The following is a 27,413-nucleotide window of genomic DNA, read 5'->3' as shown; positions in this document are numbered from 1 at the left end:
ACACAGCTGTCAGCTCTATCACATTTAGAGAATTCCAGTTCAGTCTATAGACATGGCAGGAGAGAGCGAGGGCTGGTCTGAAGCAGACGTCTGTCCCTGTGCAGTTGTTGCCCATCCAATCAACATCGGACGAGAGCCCTCAACAGGCTAGTCATCATTAGCAGCACTGCCGTGGCTGCAGTGATAGTTAAAATGGAGTTCCAACCTACCTCACTCCCCTGAAGGAAGACAGGAAAACAGTGGTGTTAAGAGTCAGTAGAGGCTTTCCATCAGCCACAGATAAACCGTACTGGGCTTTTAAAGGAACAGTTTGATATTTTAGGAAATATGCTTTTCGCTTTTGTACAGAGTGAGATGAGCAGATTGTTACCACTCTGTCTGTCTGGTACATTAAGTATAAAGCTGGAGCTAGGATGTGATAGAGCTCAAAAAAGCCCCATTCATATTCTGAACCGAGGATTAGATTATTAGCCGTAATGCTGTAACCATCCAAGGTAGACTTACCACGAGCTACGAGATTGTGAAACGATGGTATATATGCTCCTGTAGAAGCGACAAGTCCGTATATCATATCAACCTTGTTTGAAAAAACCCGTTTTATTTGCGATGTCATGGAGAGGTACTACACTACCCACAAATCTAAGTGTAACAACGACGTCTCTGATCGATGGAGCTCGCTTTTACCATGGAAACGGATTTAAAAACGGACCAACATGGCGGCTCGTTTGGAAACTTTCTCATATCTTACGAAAATAGTTCACCGAAATGTGTTTGAGGGCTAGGAATAAGGCACGCAGTTTCTGGATCTGTCTTCATTTTAGATCGACAACAGTTAGTTTTAAAAAATTTTGGGAGTTTCCAGTGGCGGAAAGTTGCCATTAGCCATGGTTTATCGAATGAGTAGTTCCTTCACTCTTAAAATAATTATGTACACAGTCTTTTACATTTGCCTCGTTATTTTTGCTCCAAATCAAATGTTTTATGGACACGATTCATCTCATAGCTGGTTGGCTTGGTTCCGTGCTTAAAACTCTTTATATAAGGATTTTCTGAACTCGTCAATGGAGTGAATGAATGGGAAATACATACACGTCTAGAACCGGAGCCGTTCAATAAGTGGGCGGTCACTGTTGAGCTCAATTAGCTTAACTTAGCATAAAAACTGTTACGCACTGTTACTATTGCTATGAGAGGTATCAATCTTCTCGTCTAACTCTTGGCAAGAAAGCATATTTACCAAAATGTTGAAGTATTCCTGTAAATGACATATTCAGAGCTATTCAAGGTAATATTTTGTTTCTAATTTGCCAAACTGCCCACCCGTCCCACGTCCACCTTCCATAAATATTCAATATCATTATCTACCTTCATTCACTGAAGATATGGCAGGCAAATGTGGCATTTCTCCAGTTTAGACCCTCCCATAACAATCACCACTCTAAATGAATCTTGAGCAATAACTTACAGTATATTTAAGTGTCAGTTTACCCAAATAACACAAAAACACATTTTCTCTTACAGTACTGAGCCATGCAGATGCCATGCCCAGGTTGTGAGATTTTTCTGCCTCCACCCAAATACAAAGGAGGGGATTTTCTTCTTTTTTAATCCAGCAACACGTCTTTTCAGAAACAGTGTCCTGGTTACTCTGCATAATCCACAGAATACTGTCATGATCTGCTCTGAGGTTATGTTTATCCTTGTTTTATTTATTCACAGGATTCATGTTTAGTATTTCCTGTTTTATTTTGAAAGACTAACTTCTATCGTTTCAGTTGCTGCCCTCGTGTTTCCCGCCTCCTTTATTAGTTTCACCTGTCCCTCGTTAGCCCTGCCCTCACCAGACCTCTGCTCACCTGTTCCCACTTCCCCTTTAGTCACTAAAAGGGCTGTGTGTTCCAATACCTATACTACCATCCTATTTAGTATGCCAGAAAAAGATTTAGTATGTTCCAATACATAGTATGTCAAATGAAGTATGCCAAAACTACCAGGACATCCGGTCGCATTTTGCAGTATGCAATCCAGCATGCTTCTATGGCTATTCTGACCCACAATCCTCTGTGCGGTGGATATATGAACAAGAGGGTCAAAGTTCAAGGCACAATGTTGTGAAGAAATAGTATGTTCCAATTGTATGCATACTGCATGCAACAGTACATACTTTGTAAGAGCAGCCGCAGTATGTACTAAAAAGAAAAAGAAAAAGTATGCAATTTGGAATGCAGCCTTAGTTTGACTTGTCGCTCCTTATGGTGCCTTCAAATGGGGTCGTGTTTACCGTGTTCATGAGAAGAGTCCATATGAACGCCCCCCTCTTGTTGTATTCACGACCTCATAAGTGGAAAGTTTCTGAAAGCTCCGAGTTCACGAGGTGTAACGTGTTTCGTTTTCAGAAATAGCGGAGGCTATGGAAGTTCATTTTTCGATGCATAATAAGTGAATATATTGTAATTTTAGTCACATCTTGTTTTTATTTTAATAATATATCTCTGAGGAAAATGTTGATATTCCCAATGGCTTCATCTTTTTCTTCTGTCATTATGCCTTTGCATTTCCTGCATTATGTTACCCGCTGGCTACATTGCTACTGTTAGCCTCTGTGGCTTCTAGACGCCGACAGTAACGTCAATATTGCTGTTGCTTAGCAGCGGTGTTCTTCACGACTTAACCACTTGAACGCCAAGCATATCGTGCACACGACTTCCCATGTTGCCCAACAGTTTCATCTGAAGACACCATTAGCCCTGCACTCACCAGACCTCTGCTCACTTGTTCCCACTTCCCCATTAGTCAGTCACTACATGTACCGGTCCATTTCCTTTGTTCTGCTGTCAGATCTTCCTCGTTGCTGTATGGAGTTTTGTTACCTGTTTTGCCAACCTGCTTGTAACCTGCCTGCCATCTGGGCTCTCACTGTCTAAAAACCTTTTCTTTTTAGTAATAAATCATTGAACTGCACCTGTCTGCCTGTCCTCATCTGCGTTTGGGTCCTTCCCCTGCTGCCTGCTCTCCTAACCGTGACAAATACACTATCTATCTATACTCCCTATGAAAACTGACAGTTTTTGTGAATTACCCAGATACCTGTTGTATCGGGGTGAAACAGAATCCTCACAGCTCTCTCAACAGATATCTGAAAACCTGAGCAAATAAATACAAAACCATCTGCACATCTAGATACGGTATGCAAGAAACTATGTTATTATGCTATTTGGCTGAGCTGACTGACTCTTTAATCAGTGTGTAAGAACCATATGTGTAGCATTAGAGATAAGCTCCTCCCATACCTTGCCCTCTGGGACGCCAGCTCCGACAACCAGCACCAGACCACAGCCAATATTACAATCATTCCTATGAAGGGGATGGAGAGAACAGGGTGCTCAGACGCATGGATGAATCTCTGAGGAGGGAATAAAAACAAACACAAATACCATGGGGATGAAGGGAATGAATGAATGGATGGATTGAATTATCCAAATAATAAAAACACAGATAGGAAAAACGGGTGTGACAACAGAACAAATGGACTACAAATCACTAAATTAAAAGTGTGACATGGTCTATGGCTGTGAAATAAAGGGGAAGGGTTGTGATGGAGTGATTTACATTTCCTCTTACATAAACAATGCATAATTCTAAGGTGACATACACATCAACTCAATGTGAGTATGTGTGAGCAGTCCTGTGTGGCATTTACTGGCTGCGTGTGATGTCATGGTGACGAAGAAAGAAAGACATGAATGTTGTGACTAGCACACGCTGGTATTTTTGTCTCTCTATCCTCATTTTAGAGTCTGTTTGTTTTGATGTTTTGCTAAATTTGTTATGGTACAGGCTGAGAGGTCATGGACATTCAGAGAACAAGGACAGCGTCAGAGACAGGCACGGGTAGACAGTTTGACACAACGCAGAGACATCTCATCACAGCTGTTGCAGACAAAACACACATTTTTAGTCCTATTTGTTTCTAACTGCATAAAGGACCATATTACAGTACTTTACATTGCTTCTAACCAATAGTTTTGTTTTTTTAAAGATTTTTGGATGCATATATTCTTTCCTTACAGATAGCCATTGGTATCCATTCCTTTTAAAGCTGCATAAAAATCAACTTGCAGAATATTGAGTTTGTCTTTGCGTGATAATGCAGTTGAATCCTCAGATTGTCCTTGGATTGGTGCATTCAAGTGTCACTGCATTGACAAACTGTGTTGTCCAAAAGTCAAACCCAGAGGACAAACGAAAGATAAATAATGTCGTTAAAAGGACAATGAATTCGGTACTTCTTGCATTAAGAAGGTTCATCTTGGGGCGACCTTTAGCTCACCTGGAGCGTGCGCCCCATGTAGGCTGAATCCTTGGCAGCGGCCCATGTTCGATTTCGACCCGTGGCCCTTTGCTGCAGGTCATGCAGCAAAGGGCCACCCCTCCTGTCGTTCTCAAGCTACAATAATAAAGCCAATAAAAGCCCTAAAAATGATTACTGAAAAATAAAAATTTCAACTTAAGAGTTTTGGATTTTCCCGTGAACACTTGAAAGCACATCAAAACTATCAATGCTTTCAAACACTTACTATGCAACAATAGTGTATCTGTGACTAAAGTAAAACAGGAAATACTGTTAATTGTTTCAAATACCTATTTCAAAGATGTTTCATTTCACTGCAAGTTGACTTTCACCCAGCACCTAATTAAAATAAGACCATGAACATTTAATAAATCTAAAGCTGCAAAGGTCCTTTCATTAGTTTTTTCTCTATTGAAGAATATCTGACACCGACATAGGATTCAGTGATTGAATAGGCATTCTTTGCTTGAAGCCTGGATGCCTTTTTTTGTGCAGATTTTGTGTTTTTGTCCAACAGCAGTATTAAAGCATTGTTAGAACACAGACACAGTGGGGGGGGGGGGGAGGTTTCCCAGCCCAAAGCACACAATAAATACTGATATGGGCTGACAGACCAGGTCAGTTCATATCACAACATGTATAGCTACAGTATGAGACACATAGAAAAGTGAGCTCAACAGACACAGGATACAGTATACAGATACGGATACAGTAGGTGTGATGTGAGGTGTGTTAGTTGACAGAGTGGGTGCAAAGAGAAAGTGTTCTTTAATTGTGTAGTAATCATGGCAGGAAATCCTTAAAACTACTTCTAGAACAAGTTCACATTTATTTTAAAGGGGACACGCTAGGTTCATACTTGTATTTTGGGTTTCTACTAGAAGACATGCTTTAATGTTCAAAAAACACTGTCTGTCTGAATATACCTGTATTCACTCTCCGTTTAACACCTGTCACTTTAAGCCCCCCTCATGAAAAGGCCCAGTCTGTTCTGATTGGCTTGAACAATATGGTGCACCTTTGCAGGTAGTTCTCAAGCCTTGGGCAGTTTATCCTAACGAGCCTGCATGTGACATAGAGTGCTGCAGGGATGTAAATATTTTTGTAGGCCAACCAGGAAGTTAGCATCGCCTTGGGTTCCCTTGACAACTAGCCAATGGGATTTTTCCATTGGGTTTTGGATTACTGCAAACATAAATTTATACTTTTTGTTCAGCAAGATAATCTCCACAAATGAACACCACTTTTATGATTTTTGAAGTGTGAATGCAATCGGCAGAAGCAAAAAGCTAATGTTAGGCTATAAACGAACTACACCACGGTAGCATGAGCGCGAGTATACACAACGAGGCTGTAAAGGCGGACGAGTCAGCGTGATGACATTTAGTAGTCTCATATAGACACTTTTTAGCAACCGCCTTTTTTAAGACACAAAGGCTTCAAAATTCACGAGTGGGATATTTACTGTTGTATCATATATCGTAGAACAAAACGTTATCTTCAGTTTGTGCTGACCACAGACCTTATTTTAAGCATCTAACTAAAAACCCATTGACTTTGAGACAAGAGAACCGGAAGTGCTAAAATGCTAACTCATTTCCAGGTTTTAGGACTCATTCCTGCACCACTCTCCAAGCCACAAGCAAATATGAATGGCTTGTTGAATCACATGTTTTCTGATCTATAGGCAGCCCACAAAAAGCTGGGTTGTCTTATTTCACAGTTTGTGGGTTGGTAGCAACAGATACCCAAATGTACGTGCACAAGCACTGAAAACAAGAGCTTTTCATGATATGTCCCCTTTAAAATAAAAGAATTGAGAGACAACACAACCTGCTCTACGGAAGCTTTTAGGAATCTAAAGTGAAGAATGTGAAGCTACATTAATCACACAGTTGTGTAACATCAGTTTCCCTGCTTCTGATACCAACTGTATATCATTGTATTATTTATGTCTGTCCCTCACCTGAGCCCCCCCTGACAGCTTCTCCAGCTCTGCCTTGCAGCGCTGCAGCTCCTCCTCCAGCTCTGCTCTCTCCATCTGACTGCTGTCATACAGTACCTGCAGCTCCTGCAGCTCCACCTTCAGACCGTCACACTGGAGGACACAGAGGGCACATTATCACTCTCTTCCTTACAGCATTGCTTTTATTGAAACATGTTTAAGTGCATTGGAATGAAATCAATTTGACCCAAATCTGTCCATGGTTTATTCATATTTCTAATCGACTCCCAGGGCGTTCCCTACCTCTCTCTGGACCTGCGAGGCCTTCTCCTCCGCCTGTTTGAGCTGCTCCCTCAGGGAGCAGATCTCCCCGATGCCTCCGTTCCAGCTGCTCTGTGTCATGGGCTTCCCATCAAATGAAATATTCTTCTGGATGGAGGCGTCCACCAGGCGACAGTTCCCAGACTGGGCCATGGTCAAGTAGCTCTCTGTCATGACCTCGTCCGAGCCGGTCTGCATCTCCTTCCCCTCTGTGCCCTCCTCTCCATCTTCCTCTTTCAGTGAAAGGTAGACGCTGGAGCTGGACCAGAGGAGTAATGGAGCAACATTACTTTCAAAAATGGGCTCCAATTTGTCTGATAATTTCCATGATGAAAGGCTGGTTGCTATTTGATGTGAGAACCAGAGAGCTTGTTAGCATTAGTGTTGTCACATATGCAGAGATTTCATCATGGCGTACACAAAGTCTGATAACTGACACTGTTTTTACATTATTTGTGTTTCTGTTGCAGACATGCCACCTTATGTATCCAGCCAGCCTTATAATAGGAATGCAACTAAGATTATTTTCATTGTTCAACTAATCAAATGATTACATTTTTTGTCAGAGAACAATGAGAAAGGCCCAGCATAATATAATTGCTTGTTTTGTCTGACCATTTGATTAGTCCAAAACCAAAACTTTTTTTTTTTATTAAATTCATAAAGATGCAAAGCAGAGAAAAGTACAGCTGGAAATAGAGAATGATAAATTCAATTTCATTAATCATCATTTGAAATGGTTGTTCCACCATAAGGTCCTTTTAGTCAGGCTGTTCTCAAACACCGTTCGTAGCTATACCTACGAAAAGACGCATTGTAATCCGTGTATATCACAAGAAATCAATTTGTGTGTAATTAACATAATTGTGAACCAGGAAATATAAATATAAATAGCAGCAAACACAGGTCGCGGAGGATGGGTGGGTCAAAAAATACCAGAGTTTCGCCCAGGAGACAGGTGTTCATGTCCCGTGTGAAACCAGAAGTCAGTGTTGATTTATTTGTCATGTAAGTTACGTACTTAAGTAACGCCACTTCTGGTGTTGTTCTAAGCCAAATCACGATCGATTCCTAAACTTAACTAGGTAGTTTTCTTGACTAAACCTAAGTTGTTTCCTGTGAAGTTTATTTTGAAAAGACTTTATGCATGTAACGAGCGGATATTGAGACATGTTGCTGCTACATTCGCAGGAAAACGGACGAAAAAGGAGGAATAACTTTATCGTAACATATCATACGAACCGTTTTATGAGAATACGTTGATTTAGTAGCTGTTCTGGTCATGACGCTTATGCTGCTCTGAAACAGCCTACCGCAAAGTCTCAGAGAATCAAAACCTTTTTCTTGATTTCATAACTATTATTTTGTGGGTTATATCTCCGTGTTGTATGTATTGTCTTCTCCGTCTCTTCTCGGCTGACCTCGACCAAAAAAATTCTTAGTCGACTAGCACACACGATTTTGTCGACTAATCGATTAGTTGATTTAATCAGCTGCTCTGTAAAACTGAGAATCACATAAAAGCACCACTTTAAATCTTGTGTTGACCAGAGATGTGCTGATAAGTTTGTTGGAAAAAGTCACTCAGCATGAAAAAAAAGCATAACAAATCAACTAATCGACTAAGAGGGGGTAGCACTACTCTCTTCTCCCTTTTCTCTGTTCTTCTTCCTGTAAAGCACGGTGTAACTTCTGCTTTGATTAGAGCTATAAATAAAGTTAGCTTTTGATGCCTCACCAGATCTTCCTCAGCAGATGGAGCATCCCCAGTTCCCCATCTGCTGAGGAACATCGTGTGATGCTGCGTTCAAAAGTGTCATAACAGCTACTAAATAGATCTTGTGGGGAGATTGTCTTCGAGATCAAGAATACATTTTCAATCTCGTTTAATTTTCTGTAAATCTACTTATCAATTAATAAGCTTTATGTGTAATCCTTCATATGATGTTACAGTTCTAGTGCAGTGATTATTCAGGTGGCTGGTCTTTTCTAAATGAGACGTGACGACGTGAATGGCTGTGAGTGACGAGGGTGCTAGTATCCCAGAGGCTCTCCCCTCCAGCTGATCCAGTAAGCACAGCTGATGAGTGAGCAGTCGTCGACCTCTCACCATGTCCTCTGTCTCTGCAGCAGCTGCAGCCGCTCGGAGAGACGTCTGTTGTCCTCCTTCAGGGTCTGACACTCCTCCCTCAGCATACGGCACTCCTCCTTCAGCAGGTCCACGTCACCTGATAGAAGGGTCAGAGATGAAGAGATATTAAGAGGGAGCAGGTCAGTTTAGCTCATCTTTAATGTTACTGATTGAGGATTTAGAGGGATAGCTCAGGTGTTTTGAAGTGGGGTTGTATGAGGTACTTATCCATAGTGGGTGTATTGCTTAAAGTAGAAGATGGTCGACGTGCCCCCATCTTGCAGAAACAGAAAGGAGCACCGACACCGGAGCAAAACAATACAGTGCTGTGGACGGGGACGGCAGAAAAACATATTTTAACCACCTAAAAGAAAGGCTCATCTAAAAAAGTGTAGATCCGTTTCAGTGTACGCTATATTTAGAATATTTTATCAATGCTCTATCCAAAGCCAGCAGGCTCAGATGACAAAAACAGTATAGATAAGTTTCACTTTCAGTTCAGTTCATCGTCATAAAATATTCTAAATATAACGTACGCTCAAACAGATATTTTTAGGTGAGCTAAAATATGTTTTTCTGCTGGCCCCATCCACAGCACTGTATTGCTTTGCTCCGGTGTCGGTGCTACTGTCTGTTTCTCCAAACTGGGGGCGTGCCGACCGTCATCTACTGTAACTAATACACTGACTATGGATAAGTACCTTATACAAACCCAACTTCAAAACACCCAAACTATCCCTTTAACATCATAAGAACATGTATGGAATATATTTAAGGAATAGTTTTAGGAAAAGCTTGATATCACACTCATGTCTATCTGTTAAATATGAAGCTAACTGATGATATGTGATATGAAAGCAAACAGTGAGTTGGATTGTCCTTTCAAATGAAATACATTTGGGGTGATGTTTTCATGAAACAGCCCAACAATTAAATAATATAATATGAGCTTCCCTCCCTCAGTCCCACCCGAGGCTCAGCTGCAGCGATGATATCATGTGTTAGATGTGTGTGTCCCTCCCTCCCCCTCATGACTTCATGTTCCTGGTATCCTAAATGCACACACACACACATCTGCGCACACACACCACTCCCATCGCAACACTCAGCGATGACATTCGCAATATGTAATATTTACTAAACCCCACAAATGATTTATGTGCTTGACTGCGGGATGCTAACATGACGTGACGATGGAATAAGAACATTCATGACACGATGCTTTGTTTTCATGATATCCGCCACAAAGACTGATCATGGGCCATTTGTGCAAGCAGTGAGCTTGAAGCGGAGACAGTCCTCTCACTGATGGCTGTTTACACAATGTGTGAAGATGAGGTGTAAAACCAAGACTTCATGAATTTTAACTTTGATGTACTGTGAAGTAAAACATTGTTGTAAAGAGGGAGAAACCACCTCCACTTTCTGTCTTTCATCCTCACCGACATCCATGTATACCACGTGTCAAACTCAAGGCCTGCGGGCCAAATCCAGCCCCTCGCAATTTATCAATTTAGGTTTTCGATACATTTTGGCCCGCTGAGTTGCAGTCTGCACAGCAACACGTCCCCCGTACACCAAACACACAAGCGTGCCTCCACTGTCTGCAAGCTTGCAAGCTAGCTAACACAAAAAATTAGTTAATGCTGAAGGATGCATTTGAGTTTTGCTTGACTGCAAAGTTTATTTAAGGGTTTTATGTGCAGCCGATTGCATGCCAGAAGGCTAGGCTGTAGACTGGAACATGTAAACTACATAATCAATGATCTTTTACTTTTATTATTTTTTTATTAAATGTCCCACACAACCATTGAGTTGTCACATTCAGGCATGTGAAACAGGTTGTTGTGAGTTGGCTGTATGGTTTGTAAAGATGTAATAAGAATGCATTATTTTGCTTGACTAAATGCTAAGCAACTTTTTTGTTGATTTTTTTATGCGTACTAAATTGTATGTGAGAAGGCCATATGGGAACAATATAATCAAAGACATTTTATTTTTATTGTTTCGATTAAATAAAAGCATGTCGATAAACTTTATCTGTCTGGCCCTTGATGGGATTCTCTTTTCCCCGTGTGGCACTTAGTGAAATTGAGTTTGACGCACCTCATCTATACCTATCTTCTTTGTGTTTTACTCTTCTTACTACACTGATCTCTCCTCTCCGTGCTCCTCCTCGTCCCTCACCCTCTCTCCTCTCGGCCTCCCTGCGCTGGCTCTTCATGCTGATCTCGGCCCTCAGCGTGGTGATCTCCAGCTCGTAGTCCTGGGTCTCCTCGCTGAGGCGCTGCAGCTCGGCCCGCCGGCGACACAGCTCCTCCTGCAGCGAGGCGATGTCGTTCTCCCTCTCCGCTGCTGCTTCCTCGGCCGCCTGCTGGAGCAGGATCACCTCCTCGTGGGCGACGCGCAGCTCCTCCTGGGCCTCGGCCAGCTCGCTCTCCTTCTCCTCCTCCAGGCTGTCCATCTCCTCCTGCACAGAGTGCAGCTGGGCTGTGGGGAGAGGAAGAGGAGGACAACGTGTTCTTTATGGGGGATGAGTGGTGAGACTGCAGCATCAGTATGGGTGTGTGTGTGTGTATGATCTTACCTGAGGTTTTGCATCAGTGTTCTTGCATGTGTGTGTGTGTGTGTGTGTGTGTGAGTGGGTACTGTTTGAACGAGGAGCTGATGTAACTGATGGTAACAGACCTTTTTCTCAGGGTCAGATTCAGTTTACAAGTTTAGTATTTTCAGGAAAGGAAAATCTTTTCCACCTCTCACAAAAACAGCAATAAGAGCAACAATACAAGATAACGGCAATAAACCAGTTATATCTCAATTAAAGGTACAGTGTGTAGGATTTGGTGATATCTAGCGGTGTGGTTGCAGATTGCAACCAACGTAGTAATCCTCCATTCACTCCTCCCTTTCCAATACTGTGGTAACGCCATTCACCTCATCATAATAACACAACTTTAGGAGCAACGGAAGTCAGATGGCGGCTGGTGGTACCACAGTTTTACACTCTGTGGCTCACATTTCCGCAGTTTCACAAGGTGTCAGAGAACTACTGTGGCCTTCAGTTAATGTAAAAACGTGAAAGGCTCTCTCTAGAGCCAGTGTTTGGTTTGTTCGCTCTGGGCTACTTTAGAAACATGGCGAACTCCGTGAAGAGGACCCGCTCCCTATGTAGATATGAAGGGCTCATTCTAAGCTAATGAAAACACAGATTCTTAGTTTCAGTGATTATACACAAATTAAAATATAATTATGAAAATTATATTCCATTTCTGCTAATAGATCCCTCAAAATGTTACACTCTGTTCCTTCAAACAGTTCAGACATAATTCTTGTTCGCATGCAGATGTGTCATGAAATACTTTGGCATTCCCCCAACTGACTGAAAAATGAGCTTCAGCTTTAAAAACAATGCTCCTCCTTTTTCTATTGTTCTTTCTCTCTTTGTGTGTTTGTGTTTCCTTTTTATCTTTTTTCTTTTTCTCCTTCCTCTACTCAGAGCCCTGTGTTGGTTCTGAGGTGTGTTTTATTGACTCCCACATGATTGAGCACACATCTCATTCAGGCTCCTTGAAGAATAATTGTGTCTCTGTGTGAATGATTTCTTTAGTCAAATGTAATTTTAAAAAATATGTCACAAAATAAGACAATGCTCCCAAATCAATAAGCCAAATGACTGCAAGCATTTAACGTGTTCTAGTCAATCACATCCCAACATATTTATGTGGCACTTTCTGTCTGAGACTATTCATTAAAGAACTATGGGACAATAGAAAGCAGTGCAGTGGCATACAAGATTGAGGTCCTGTTGATTAATGCTTCACCGGCAGCTTACGGAGTAAAATCGTCATTGACCTCGACTATTGACAAACGTGAGAAACGTAATATGCATTGGTTGATTCTTCCTGTTTCTGTGCAGTAGTCTAGTTATTGTCTGGACAATACCTTGTAGATTCTGGATCTGCCGTGTGAAGGCTTCAGCCTGATGGGCACTGGCCAGACGCTCATCCTCCAACAGACCTGGTGGAGAGGTGAAGTGGAGTTGAGAGTGGGGGTGGAGGAGAGGAGTGGGTGGAGAGATAAGAGGGAAATGTCAGTTCAGCAGGCCAATTGAAAGATGACAAGTTGATAAGCTGTTCAACCTTGACTGAATGACACAAGCAGCTCTGTGTGTCTGTCTGTGTTCGAAACAATGTGAGTCAAACCACCAGTGTTAGTATATTAGTTTTATAAATATCCATTTTATTAAATTGTCTTCTCTCCCTGAATCTAACAACTTTTAAGTACAGCAGAACAAAATGAAGCAGATTATTTCGGCTGTTCTTTTCACAGTTTCTGGTTTGCTTCTATTTTTGTCTTTCTGTTTCTTTTTGGTCCCCATTACTGTGTCACGCCAAGTCATTTCTCGAGCATACTTTGTGCAGATTCACTAATACAACAGTTTTAATACAACAGCTGCCGGTTGAATACAGAGGAAGGTCAGTTGAGCCTGCTGAACACCCACACAGGTGTTTTCAGTTATTCTGGCTGATTAGACCTCTGCTCAGGTTGAAGGTGGGTCGAGGCTTTGATGGGAATTTATTAAGTCACAAATCTTCATTTACCAAGAGGTCTAATCAGCCAGATTAACTGAAAACACCTGTGTGGGTGAACAGAGACTTTAAAGGATCAATTTACCCAAATTACAAAATCGACCTTTACTGGTATCGAGACATGGATATATATTGTTTTACGTTTTTAAAATGAATATCAATCGGCAATAATGTAATTCCCACTGAGTATTTCTCATTTCCCATCCTGTCTCCTGGTGAGGGTAGTATGATCCTTGTATTTTTTCCCTTTTTTATTTATTTAATACAGGTAAAAAATACATGGAACTAGAATTACTGCCCTTGTGGTTGTATGCCTCCGCCAACCAGTCAAGTTGCAGTTTACATGTCTGACCAAAATTTCATCACTTCATTTTATACTGTTAGCCATTTGTGTGATATTGTCATAATTTGCAGTCTTATTCTTGAGTTATGGCCAAAAACGTGTTTTGTGAGGTCACAGTGACCTTGGCCTTTGACCCCACGTGGACATTTGTGGCAAATTTGAAGAAATTCACTCAAGGCGATCCTGAGATATCACAAGATACTTTGAAGATTACGAGAATGAGACAGAGGGAAGGTCACGGTGACCTTTGACCACCAAAATCTAATCAGTTCATCCTTGAGTCCAAGTGGACCTTTGTGACAAATTTGAGGAAATTCCCTCCAGGCTTTCCTGAGATACAGTGCTCACGAGAATGGACCATATGGACGTATGGACGGACGGACAACTGGAAAGCATAATGCCAGGGCTGTAGCCGCCATGGATGCTTAATAAACACGACAATATGATAACATGACAATATAACCTCACAAAAAGAGAAAAGGAAAAAAAAAATTGCAGAAATTGCCATTGTAAAATGAGCAGCTTGCATTGATAGTCATAGAGACACCCGTGATCTTTACCCACACCTCACCCTGACGTCACTCTCTGATCATGCACACTCAGGACCCCCACCACTTTACCACCACCAACAGCTGCCAACAGCCTGAACAGCTGACTGCTCCCAGAGGGAGTCGACCAAAAGTGATTTCTCGTTGTGGTCTAGGACACCCAGTCTGGAAGCTTCCCTCAGCACGCACGCAGTTGTCTGAGGAATGCCTCAAGCGCTGCCAAACAAACAACTGAGCTCACCACGCCATGTCTTTTAGTACGACACACACTCATAAATACGCTCACACACTGAGCTCACTGTAGCCCCATACCCAAGGCCTGACTCACTGCTAGTGACCCTGAACATTAAGCTCATCATTTCTAAGGTATGATGTGATGCTCCATTTAGTACCTATGAGGAACAGGCCGTGTCAGCGACCGCATATAAACATTTACGCTTCTACATCTTCAACTAGATTGTGATGAACAGGAGACGTCTCAGGTAGAGGACACGGGAGTTTTCTTCTGTGGTTGTGTGTAACGAATTGAGAAATGAAGGTTGAGAGACATCTACCCAACGGGAAGCCATAATCATGACAATTTACAACATAACTGAAGTTAATTCATAGAGAGGGAGGACGCCAAATGGCAGAAGGGTCATAAATGTTAGTGTTTACATTAATGCCAAGTCACAAAAACTGGTACTTGTGGCACATTTATTGAAACCACTAACTCATGTAGTATCTATTGACCAGGTATGCTGAACCATTAGCACGTTGTCTGCTTTACACTAAGTTTAAAATACTAAAACACACTTTTTGCAAATAACTACACATGGTTATCTACATCAACATCTGCCCAAATACTATTTTCTGTCCAAGTAATTATCAATTTTAAAGGTTTATTCCACCCAAATACGACTTTCTGTCCTTTCAACTCTGACAGTTTTGAACCTTTTTGGGAAGGTTTTAGCTTCTTCGGCTCCTTGCTCCAGAAGTTGCAAATTCAGAAATCTCTATAGTGGAGATTGAGAGTAAAATGTTGCCATGACTAACAGTGATAAAGGACAAAAACATGAGAATAAGACCCATGTTCACAAATGGCAGAATTTTCCTTTAAGTGCCAGAAAACATGCCCGTACAAGATGACAGGATTTAGGGTGTGTGGAAGATGTTTGCATTAGATCTTGACTTCAAGTCAGATGACTGTCAGTAAATAATGAATAAAGGGGTTGTGATAGAGGAAGATTAATGATTCAAGGCATTAAATAATGAATAAATAGTATAAAAATACAGTCTTAAGTCATATCCAAGGCTGGAGGTCTCACCTTGCAGCTCATGGAAGCTCTCCTGGTGTTTGTTGGAGGTCTCTCTGGCGTCGTCCAGCTCCAGCAGCAGTTGCAGCACCTGGGCCCTCAGCTCCTCCAGCTCCTGCTCCTCCGTCAGCGGCTCCTGCTCCTCCTCCTCCTCCTCCTCCTCCTTCCTCTTGTCCTCTCCTTCGCCTTCCTCTTCCTTCAGCTTCTTCTCCTCGCTCTCCTCTTCCCGAGCTCTCTCCTGGTCCATCTCCTCTTTCTCGTTGTTCTCCTCCAGCACGCCTCTCTCCTTTGCCGTCATCTCGTTGTCCATGGTGGGGCTGCACTCTGCTTTTAGATCACACGGGTCATCTGATGAAGAGAAGACAGCGATATTAGAAAGGGATGTCTGATATGGAAGAAAGGGAGAGAGATTCACAGGTGACAAACCTCTCTGTCGGTCGTGCCTTGACCACAACACAGATTGTGTTTTCTTTCGAATCAACAGCACCATCTTGTGATTAAAGTGGCATTGAGTCCTTTTGTACGCCAACCTCTATTCCACCCATGTACCTTAATTTAACACACTCATTTAAATATACAGAATTACTGAAAGCCCTCTCATGAGATTAGAAATGAGATTTTCATAGAAAGAAAACAAGAAATCCATTCACACAAAAATTAACTAATAGATATCACCATGAAACTTCCCCATGTTGATTACTTACATTAAGACAATTATTTTTTGCATTACAAGTTTTCTGAAATGTGATGTTTAAATATGCAAATGAGGCATTATTTTATGAAATATGTGCTAATTTGTATATACTTCCAGAACAGAAATCTGAACATTGGATAAAGCCAGGTTCAAATTTATTGTTTCATTTTGTTGACATATTATAGTCAAAGGTTTTTACAGAGGGAGTTTTGAATTTCTCTTTTTATCACTCCATAAATCAGAAAATACAAGAGCTATAAAAAAATCCATTTTCACCATGTTTTTATGAATAAAATGTTCTATAAATCAGGCTATGAATGATATATGAACAAACCCCTCTGTGAAATAAAACCTTCAGAATATAGATAGGAATGAAACTGGAAAGCTTGGTGTATGTAAGTGCTACTGAAGTGGAGATTTCTGGCTGTATTATAATATTCCATACATTTTGCAAGACTCTACGGGTGAAAAGGTTAATAAATTAAACTAATAGATGTCACCCTGAAACTTCCCCAGTTCAGTACTTACATTAAGGCTTTTTGTATTACAAGTTTTCTGAAATTGCATGTTTAAATATGCAAATGAGGCATTGAATAACTCTAACTTTTGGTGAATTTGGGTGAAATCTATAGACAAAGTGGTAAAATAACCACCTTAAATGTGTATTTTGGATGTTTTCTTTCCACTCATCTGATAGAAGCAAACATGTTATGGATATGGAAGGAAAATAGTCCAAAATCTAAAAATTGACCAGTGCATGAAAAACAATGTTTTTGCCTGTTGTGTCTCGCCTTAAGTGAGACATTATTAATACATAACACATCTGAGTACAATTATAAGACATACGTTTTCCTCTATTTGCACATTGGATTAAAATGTCTGACCAGTAGGTGGAGTGAGTTAGCCGACACAATGCGGTGAGAGAAGGGGGGGAGGAAGGCCTGTATGCTGAAGCAATCACTATGACTCACCACTCAGCAATGCAACTCGGAGTCCATAATAACACTAGCCACCGCTCATAGTAAGAGAGATGTGACAAACACACATCTCTCTCTCTCTCTCTCTCTCTTGTATTATTACACTCTGTCACATTACATGGCCGTCTGCCATTTTTCTTTGGCTTTTTCATGTTGGTTTTCCTCATCCTTGCAGACAGCCTGGACTGAGCTGTGAACCGTTGTATATGATGTAGGGCTGTACTAATAAACTTGATGTGACATTATAGCAGCTGTTGCTTGTTAGAGCTGCGAAGGTGAATGCAGAGCAGGTCAGAAAACTAGAAGGGAGGGCGTCATTTAGAGCAACATGACGGTAAATTCCCACTTGACTGGGAAGTCTTTTCCCATTAGTCGGATGAGATTTGCCGCCTGGCAGGAAAAGGCCAGCAATAAAAGGAGATTATATTCACAGTTTGTTCTCAGGTGCACTTAAAGGTTAAAAGATCACTTGTGCCTCAGTTGCTCTCTCATCCCTGGAAATTGTGCTTACATCACACACACTGCCCTGCGATCATTCCCCTCTTATTTCTCAATAACACGCCCCCCGGGGTCAAGTCCAATATCAGGGATAAATTGATGTGTAGTGTCACACATTCGTGTTGGAGTGGTCTCCGAGTGCCTCAAAATTGCTGTTCGTTCTCGGAAAACGTTGTGAGGATCGGAAAGGGGAACGATGTTTGCCCAGAATAGAGAGATGTGACGAGAAGAAGGGTGCAGCAGGGGACACAGTGAAGCGTTAACTAAAGATATACCTAATTAAGAGTGATGCTCACCGGTGTAATCTCGGCTCAGGGGATGCTTCCATCTCTTGTGGTAATTATTTCTCTGCCTTGTTGTTGCCCTCACTAGATGTAACTATTTCCATCACAGCCAAGCACTTGCAACATTTTTTATTATATCTGTATGACGTTAGCATCCTTCCTGTCTCATAATAATGTTAATTTGAACAATGCATGCCCCTGAGAGGTGTGTGAGAGGTTTCATGAGCACTGGGCTATTTTGTCATTAAACTTTGATGCTGGTTGTAATGAGTTAGTCATAAAGAAGAGAGCTGGAGGAGCCGTGTGGCAGCAGGGAGCGAGCCAGAGCTGCTTGTATAGCCGGCGGCAGCTAAAGGCCATCAAGAGACAAAAGGCTCGCCGCTGAATATCACTCACATCCCAATACTTCAGGGTGTGATAACTCGGAAAGATTTGGCTCAAGCAGTTTGTGCTGTGTTTTAGGTTTTGTAGATGTAGCATTCAGATTGTCCTCCAATGGGCACAAACTATACAGCTGATCAGACACAAACTGTGATAACAGTGACAACACGGCAAGAGTGAAGTATTGTACGCACTTCTTACATACTTTCCGTGTTGCTGCTGGGCACTGAGAAAGTGTTTGGGACATCCATTACCCCTAAGAGACCCACTTACCGTACCATTTGTTACACCGATTTGGTGCCAGGTTTAACCATTTTACCACTTGAGAATTGAATTACAAAATGATCAATAATCCCTCCAAAATTCCACATTAAGACACCAAGACCTTGAGGAACACCATAGAAAAAGCCATGCTGTGATTTGGTTTCAAAAACTTTTGACATTTGGAGATTTCTGCAAGAATTGCATTTTTTGGCGAGCACTTCTGTTGTGTAAACTGCTCAGAAACCACCTTATTGTGAATCTACCTAGGAAAGCCATCCATCCTCTGAATGCTCTAGGTCTCTAGTTTGTGGTTGTAAAGTTTCATGAGGCTGTGATTATCCTAGAGGTCACCACAGGTCATTTTATACAGGGAGGTCAAGTTTCAAAAAATGGTCTCACTACAATGAAATGGCTACTATGGGGACTAACATCATCACACATGAATACAGTTGGGCTAACCTGTATTCATGCAAAAAACGGCATGTGATTATCATAAAGTGGGCATGTCTGTAAAGGGGAGACTCGTGGGTACCCATAGAACCCATTTTCATTCACATATCTAGAGATTAGAAGTGAAGAGACCCCTTTAAAAATCACCATGCCAGTTTTCTCTCGCCAAAATGTTCCCTATCTTTGGAGCGTTATTTAGACTCCTTCCAGACAACATGACATGGTTGTACCAATGGATTCCTTAGGTTTTCTAGTTTGCTTTAAGACTGAGCCCGCTACAGCCTCTTAAAAACAGTTATGTTGGCCAAAACCCTTCTCTTCAACTTCAACTTATTATGGTACCTCTCAACATATTATTCTGTGCCCGTCCTTTCTATAAAACTTCCCTACAGACAAAGCCACTTCCGCTATCTGTCCAGTGTACCCATAAGTCTGCCTGCATGCTATTCCCAACAGCTTGTTAATCATCTCAGTCCTTAAGGAACCTTTATCACATCACCTTGTGAGTGAATGTCAAACACATTGTGCAGCCGAATCAGCTGCAGTGACACCTGTGATCACTCCCCCGCATACTTGGCACAGGGCTGCTCTTCAGTCACGCAGGGATTGCATTAGACATGGACGCTGCTCGCATACGAGAGCAGGAGAGTCATCTCGGGAGCAGCTCCAGGGAGAGGATGGCTTTATCTACAGCGCCACATTCCTTCATAATCACGCTGCCGCAAAAACACAGTATGAGTATGTCACTGCAAACATTGTGCCACTTTAGAAAGGAGACAACAAGCAAGGCTGAGTGGTCTTTGTCAGTATCACGGAAGAGCTGTCTGAGATTAAATTTAAGCATTAATGTGGCAAAACAGGCTCTTTGTTTTGCTTCTGATTTGGTGTTCAGTGATGGAGTGAGGAGTGTAATGAAATTTGCACTTTGCAAAATTGAGGAGCAGTGTGAGGATTTTAGCAAACGGAGGCATGCTAGCAGAGGCGTGGATGTGGGACAGAGCTGCTATTACCTGGCACCGCAGGCAGGCCTAAAACACTCAGCCTGATTCTGCAGTTCAGACTTATAGCTCTGAACTGATATTCAATCTTACAGTGCGGTAGAGTAGAGAGTAATATAATGAACAAGATATGTCTGCATAAGGAGTTGTCATTTTACCTTTTTACAATCTTGATCTTAATTTGTCATACTGCTTCATTCAGGTGCTATAATGTGCAACAAATCAAGAGAACTTCTCTAATCTCCATTCTCTCCCTCTGACTGCTTGTTGAATAACTAATTTCACTGTATCGAGAGGAACATCTGGAGTCAAATCAGCTGTGAAACGAAATGACGGCTCACTGAAACAGGAGCTGTCGACACGTGTAGTGTGATGGTGGGTACCTTGTGCTGCTGAACCAAGCTTGAAACTAGGATTGAGGAGACTGGTGGTGCTGGCTAGGGCTGTGCATTGGCAGGAATCTGGAGATACGATACGTCTCATGATACAGGGGTTATGAGTCAATATATTGTGATTAAGGCTGTCAGTCAATTAAAATATTTAATCGCATGATTGTCCATGATTAATCGGCATTAATCGCAAATTAATCGCACATTTTTTATCCGTTCAAAATTAAACTTAAAGGGAGATTTGTCAAGTATTTCATACGGAAAACTGTCATCGTATAAAGATGAGGCTCCATTGTATTCACCATATTACGAAAGCCTTCATTCTCTATAGCTGAAGATAGATTACAACACTGCTATCTAACGTTCGGGGGGTTTACACACAACCCAAAATGAACCATTGTCTGCCACAAATCTTTACATGTAAACTATTTATTGAAAATAAATAGTGTTTTGGGAAATTGATACAGTATCACAGAGCACAGTATCGCGGTACTCAAGTGTATCGATATTTTCTTACACCCCTAGTGGTGACAGTGTTGGTGGTTTGTGTGTGTGCAGCATTTTTGTGTTTCTGTGTATAAAATATATGCACGAGCATGCTCTTGTACTTGTGTGTATAATCACTATGGTGATATGCAGGCTTGTGTATCATTGTGTTGTATGATCTCTTAGGGCATCTAGAGCGTCTCGAGATAACTTCTGTTATGATTTGACGCTATATCAAAATAAATTGAATTGAATTGAATTGAATTGAATTAGGCCCACTTCTGATGAGCCTATATACACATACAGTATAGGATCACACAAGTCTACCATGTTTAAGCTGCATGTGCACCGTATGTGTATATATATATATATATACAGTATATGCCATGGATCTCTGCAGCTGTGTAGGAGGCCATGCATAATGCACAACACCACCAACGCCCACTGCTACACCGAGCTTTGAAGCCAGCCCACGACTGATGCTGTAGCTGTTCCCATCGGCACACTTCCTCAGCAACACATAATTCGGGGCACAGAGGGGAGCGAGTTGAAAAAGATGGAGAGACTGATGTGCGAGAGCAAAAAGTGGAAAGGAAAAGAAGGCGATAAGAGAGATGGCCAAAATCTTCTATCCATATATAGGTCATTTCATATCTCAATAATGATATATATCATCTCTGGCAATTCAATAAATAAATAGTCTGCATGAAATCACCACAAGGTAAAGCCTATTTTTGTATAGTCCTGTGTGAACTAAATACATTACAAATGAAAAGTACAAAGTATTTTGTCATTTAATTAAGAACTTTAGTGCAAAATGAACAGAACAGTTTCAAGTGAAATTATAGAGAAAAGTTAGTATGTGCTTGTTCAGTTTAGACAACGCAATTGTGTATCACAATATCTCGATATATGATCATATTGAATTATTGCTCAGTATAAAAGCAAAGAGACAAAACTGCAGTGTGTGTTTTACTACTGCCGCCATTTTGCACTGTAAACGCGTATTATAGTTATAATATTTAATTTTTCAACACAGGCCATTTCGGTAGAATATGACAATAGAATAGAAATAATTTTGTTTTACTTTTGTGCAACACTTTTTAGGCGGACGTTTTAGTGGCGTCCGGTAGTCACTTTCAGTCCAAAATGGCGGAAGTGTAGCTTTGCTGCTGGGCGCTGATGTTACAATGGAACGAACAATTGATTTTCACTTCTTGGCAATATACGTTCTTTAAAGGCCGGCTTAAGGCATAGGCCATATAGGCGGTCGCCTAGGGCGCCACCTTTTGGGGGGCGCTGGTCACCCTCTAAAAAATAATAAATAAATAAAAATATCAGTGGGCGCCCTTCCTCATTTTCTGCATTGAGGTAACAAATGAACAAAGACAGAAAGAAAGAAAGACACTTTTCACCCTTGTTAATCTCTTTCTCACACTTTTTCATCTACCCAGCTGCACTTATTTGTTAATAAAAGTAGTGAACTTTTGGGTCAACAATATCTTGGACCAGTTGTTTATTTGTATTCTAATAAATACAGTTATTTATGAAAATAAAAATCTAAATTTTTGTCTTAAAACCATTGTGAGGTGCGGTTTACGGGGTTAGGGTTCTTGAGGGTTGGACCCAAGCCCCCAGGAAGTGCGCTGGTCGTCGATCCGGTCTTTCATAGTGGCCAAACGGCGGTACCACAACTTCCGTGTCGGTCACGTGATGCATTGGGAAATACTTTTTCCCATAGACTTACATTGGGAAAGAGACGTCTGTAACTTAGCGGATAATTTTTTTGTGAATCAGGTGAATCAACTTCCCAGGACGAACACTCTAATAGCCTTTATTTTAAAAAATTAGCTATTATTCTGTATAGCTGAATCCAGTGTTATTTCCCTTCTTCCGTTCATGTGAGTGAGACCCAGACCGAGACTGGAGCGCAAGCCGTGACGACAGTGTGATGTTGGGACCCCGTGATCAAGTCATGTGACTGAGCGGACGCTACTCCACCAATCATCTCGGATGCTACTCTGCCAAGATCCGGGTACTTTTCCAGACGGAAGCCGAGCCATTTAGGCTTCATGCGCCACTGAGCAGCTATCATAGGAATGACCGGGGCCTCGCCTCAAACGCTGTATCCAGTTCTTTTAATACATCCATAGTTGGACTCTAATCCTAGAGAGCCGGCGACGGGGGTTGGGGCTCCCAATCCACAATTTCGCCTAAGGCACCAAAAGGGCTCGAAGCGGCCCTATTCTTTGGGGATATTGCCTGAGGGGCGCTTGAGCTGCTCACTTCCTCATGAAACTAGGTGTCAGGTGAAGCCACAAGCTAGTTCATCTCCATGGTGACCTCTACGCACCAACAACCCAGTGCTTCACCATTATGGAAAGTTACCGTGGTGATAAAGCTGTTTTGTCCACACTTTTGCTTCACATGTCTGCTGTTTGCTTTTCCCCAAAGAGAAGAGATGTTATCAGGTGTCCCTTCATAGTGAAGTCAGCATCATACGAGATTTTCTGACTTCAAATGGCATGAGACTGCACAGCGTGAGATGAGGAGCAGCGAGCAACAGGGGTGAAGGTCTCATGAGGTTAATGTGAGTTTATCTCTTTCTCTCTCTCTCTGTACTTTGAGCCTGAAACTCCAGGGAGAGCGAGGAACAACGGCAGCGGGAGACGACAAGAAAAGAAACAGGAAACCACGAGCACCAAAGAGTTGGACTGACTTAATGAGCCGCTCTGTTATTTAAATGGAAAATCCATGTTTGCACTTTCAAAAGGGAGATAAGAGGAAGTGGGTCAACGGGATAGAGATGCGTCGTAGAATGAGCTATAATTTGGCCTCATTAGATGAGCGCCACTAAAACTGTGTCAGTGTGCATACATGCTGTAGGTGATTGATTCAGAGAAGATGCTTTTTTTAAAGGGGATGCGTGTGGTGGTGCAGCTATTCCATTAAGGGATATGAACAAAGCATGAAAACAAGTGATGCGGTAACTATCCATTTGATCGCACAAATCAGTGCCTCCCACCTGAAAGCAATCTCCGTGGAAGGGTTCACATCACTTAAATCACAGGAAAGAGGGGGTACCGCAGCTCGCCATGTGGCTGCCAAATCCAAAAAGGATAAAGACCCAGAGGGAGAGAGGGCGCGCTAATGATAGGTTAACAGTGCCGAGCATTTCTGCGAGGGAGAAGAAAAGGCTTTTTTGTTTTTAAATAAAAATTCATAGAATAAGCCGCATGAGTTCACGAACCTTCTCTATTCACCCGAAAGTTTTAGGAATTTTTCCATTATGCAACCAAGAGAGAATAAAAACACATGTGGCACACTCTATTTGGTCAGGTACCTGCAGAGTGCCTTGAAAGCCTGCTTAAAAAAGCACTAAAATCTGATGGGGGGACATGGGGAAAGCAGGGGGAAGGAGCCTGAGGGTGGAAAAGCATGCAAGATTTGTTTTCTTTTTACTGGCCTTATTAAACTCTGATGTGAGAATCTCACATTGTTGTTTTTCTCAGAGGTCTCTGCAGCTCCCAGATCTGCAAAGTTTGTCTACGGCAGCAACTTTCCTGTTTAATAGTTCCAGAGAGCTGAGAGGAATCCTGCTGTTGCACCCTTTGGGAGTATCGCCGCTGCTGATGTGAATCAGGGCACAACACCAGAGAGGAGGAGTGGAGGGAAAAGCGGGAGAGGACAGGAGAGAAACGCTGTGTGGGCTGAGGCACTGGCAGGTGCAGAGGTTTGTGCGTCTATACATGCGTATGCACATGCACGTTGTGTGTGTGTGTAGGAGGATGTGTGGGCGCTGAAGAGAGCAGAGGATTGAAAGAGGGGGAAGAGATATTGAGTGGGAAAGCAGCAGAGAGAAGGATGGAGAGAGATATGGTCGGCGACTCGTGCAAGTGGGAGGAACAATATGGTGGCCGATGGTTAGAGGATACACAGAGACAGCTCGCAAATGTCAAATCAGCCTCTCATAGTGTTTTATTGATGTTGTGTGAGAGCATCTGTATTCCCCGTTGGTAGGTGTGGTCTTAGAAGCATTTCTTCCAGTGCAACGTGGAATTAATTCCCAGCAGGACTGAAAATAAAAGCCTTATCTAGGGCTGTCAATCGATTAAAATATTTGATTGTGATTATTCACATGATTGTCTATAGTTACAATCACGATTAATCACACATTTGTATCTGTTCAAAATTTACCTTAAAGGGAGATTTGTCAAGTATTTAATACTCTTATCAACATGAGAGTGGACAAATATGCATACTTTATGCAAATGTATGTATACATTTATCACTGGAAATCAATTAACAACACAAAACAATGACAGATATTGTCCAGAAACCCTCACAGGTACTGCATTTAGCATAAAAAATATGCTCAAATCATAACATGACAAACTGCAGCCCAACAGGCAACAACAGCTGTCAGTGTGTCAGTGTGCTGACTGACTTGCCCCAAACTGCATGTGATTATCATAAAGTGGGCATGTCTGTAAAGGGGAGACTCGTGGGTACCCATAGAACCCATTTTCATTCACATATCTTGAGGTCAGAGGTCAAGGGACCGCTTTGAAAATGGCCATGCCAGTTTTTCCTCGCGAAAATTTAGCGTAAGTTTGGAGCGTTATTTAGCCTCCTTTGGGACAAGCTAGTATAATGTTGGTACCAATGGATTCTTTAGATTCTCTAGTTTCATATGATGCCAGTATCTTCACTCTAGCTTTAAAACGGAGCCCGCTACAACTTAAAAATCGCAAGTTGCGGTAATGTGTTAAAGAAATTAGTGGCGTTAAAATGAATTTGCGCTATTATCACGTTAACTTTGACAGCCCTACCTAGAATATAACTACTGATTCTGAGAACCCACACTGATGTCCAGCTAAGTGACCTCAGCCTGGACACAATAAATGCACTTTAATCCATTTAGAGAGCATGTAATTCAAAAAGATACGAGTTACTAGCCATGGCGCAATCCACTTTTCATTTGCTGTATGTCTATCCTTGTTATGATCAGGATTCACGCCACATTAAGCCAGACACTATAGACACTGAGTCTTCAAAAGCACGCATCAGGCTGGGATGAAAGCAAAGAGGTCTCCAGAGTTAAGATAACAGGAACAGGCTTGTTAGGGAGGAAAGGATTTTCTCCTGAGACAGCAGCCATGCTATGATGCTCAATAACAAATGTAATAAAGGAAATTACCACTCAGAACAAAGTGGTATAATAAGTCAACAGCTGGTTTAAGAGATAATCAAATACTTGTTGTTGAAAGTTCAATAATAGGACACAGGAAGAGGAAGCCAGATTCTGGCAACCTTGTCCCGCCGTCAGAGGGTTGTTGACCTGTGGTCCTCTCCAAGCCCCTCCACACCAATAAACATCCTCCCAGCACAGCAGTGTGTCCCACACAGAGCCAGCTCTGTCTGCACACCCGTTCACAACATGACGAAAACACAGAAGAAAACATTCCTCGCATTTCTTCCCCTGAACACACACAGACAGTGCTTGATTCTGTGAGGATTGCATTGTGCCAAATGTCACATCTGCAGTGGCATGAAGTTACCAAACGAGCTTAACAGCAAACTGTGCGACACACAAAACATTACATGCAATAATTAATGTGTGCAAAGTATCAAAAATAAACTGGAATAACACCCAACACTGCATGACTCCACATTGCATCAATCAGCCCTCAGAATAACATATGCAGCACTGATGAGTACATTATTTCCTGCCTCTGGTTGCCAGCCAGTCTATTATTACCTGGCAGCATGTCGCCTCCATCAAATGTCCACAGATGCCACAGCAGACAGTCTGTCAGCTCAACCACAGCTCCTAATAAAGACCATCATCATCTTCCCCACTTCCTATACCACCTGACCAGCTCTCCTCCTCCTCCTCCTCCTCCTCCTCAGATCACCACCCATCCCTCACTTCAGGGGTAAACACAGAGATAAACAACCACCTTTTCCTTCTTGCTGATCACATCCTGATCTGTTAGTACGAGGCTAAAAATAGCACAAACACACATAAAAACAGCAGCAGAACAGACCTGTAGAGTCCAGAGCCTCCTCGATGAGTGGAGGTAAACGCAGTCCATCCATAGCCCCCTGTAGCCGCAGAGAGAGAGAGAGAGAGAGAGAGAGAAAGAGAGAGAGAGAGAGAGGGTCAGAGGCTCCACACGCCCACCTCACTCAGCTGCTGCTGCTGCTGCTGCAGGGATACACAGAGAGCGAGAGAGAGAGAGAGAGAAACACACGCAAAGTACTGAGCACAGCGTCAAGTACTCGCATAATAACACGCACACACTGAACGGGCTGTACCTCGGGAGGATTTGGGAGGATCCTGGGAGCTGAAGGCTGAAGGCTGAGCTCCGGAGCGTGGGAGAGATGCCGAGAGGGGAGGAGCAGAGAGGAGGAAGAGAGATGCTGTTTTACCAGACGGAGAGAGAGCTCTGTGTGCAGACCTCTC

The 27,413-nt window shown here is 42.1% G+C and overlaps 1 protein-coding gene across 1 annotated transcript; it reads right to left on the bottom strand.

Moving 5' to 3' along the window:
• Positions 1–64: 64 nt before the first annotated feature.
• On the bottom strand, positions 65–27,340 carry LOC141766019 (sarcolemmal membrane-associated protein-like). The gene is made up of 10 exons (XM_074632446.1): positions 27,266–27,340; positions 26,995–27,052; positions 15,536–15,871; positions 12,691–12,765; positions 10,936–11,238; positions 8,728–8,845; positions 6,600–6,876; positions 6,318–6,449; positions 3,291–3,403; positions 65–218 (listed from the first exon to the last, which is right to left on the bottom strand). The coding sequence occupies exons 2-10, from the start codon at positions 27,044–27,046 to the stop codon at positions 206–208; spliced, it is 1,419 nt and encodes a 472-aa protein (XP_074488547.1). The 5' UTR covers positions 27,047–27,052; positions 27,266–27,340; the 3' UTR covers positions 65–205.
• Positions 27,341–27,413: the final 73 nt, after the last annotated feature.

This window comes from Sebastes fasciatus, chromosome 4 (genome assembly GCF_043250625.1).
Source record: "Sebastes fasciatus isolate fSebFas1 chromosome 4, fSebFas1.pri, whole genome shotgun sequence".
NCBI classification, from domain to species: Eukaryota; Metazoa; Chordata; class Actinopteri; order Perciformes; family Sebastidae; genus Sebastes; species Sebastes fasciatus.
The sequence above is the reverse complement of the archived record's forward strand: the minus strand, read 5'-3'. Positions and strand labels throughout refer to the sequence as shown.

What these genes read in the sequence shown, in the direction of transcription:
- LOC141766019 (XM_074632446.1), bottom strand. Translation starts at nt 27,046, where the DNA reads ATGGATGGACTGCGTTTACCTCCACTCATCGAGGAGGCTCTGGACTCT. An exon ending in GGAGGCTCTGGACTCTACAG is followed by an intron (nt 15,872 to 26,994) that starts GTCTGTTCTGCT and finishes TCTCTTCATCAG; the next exon opens with ATGACCCGTGTGATCTAAAA. An exon ending in CTGCAGAGACAGAGGACATG is followed by an intron (nt 6,877 to 8,727) that starts GTGAGAGGTCGA and finishes CCTCTGGTCCAG; the next exon opens with CTCCAGCGTCTACCTTTCAC.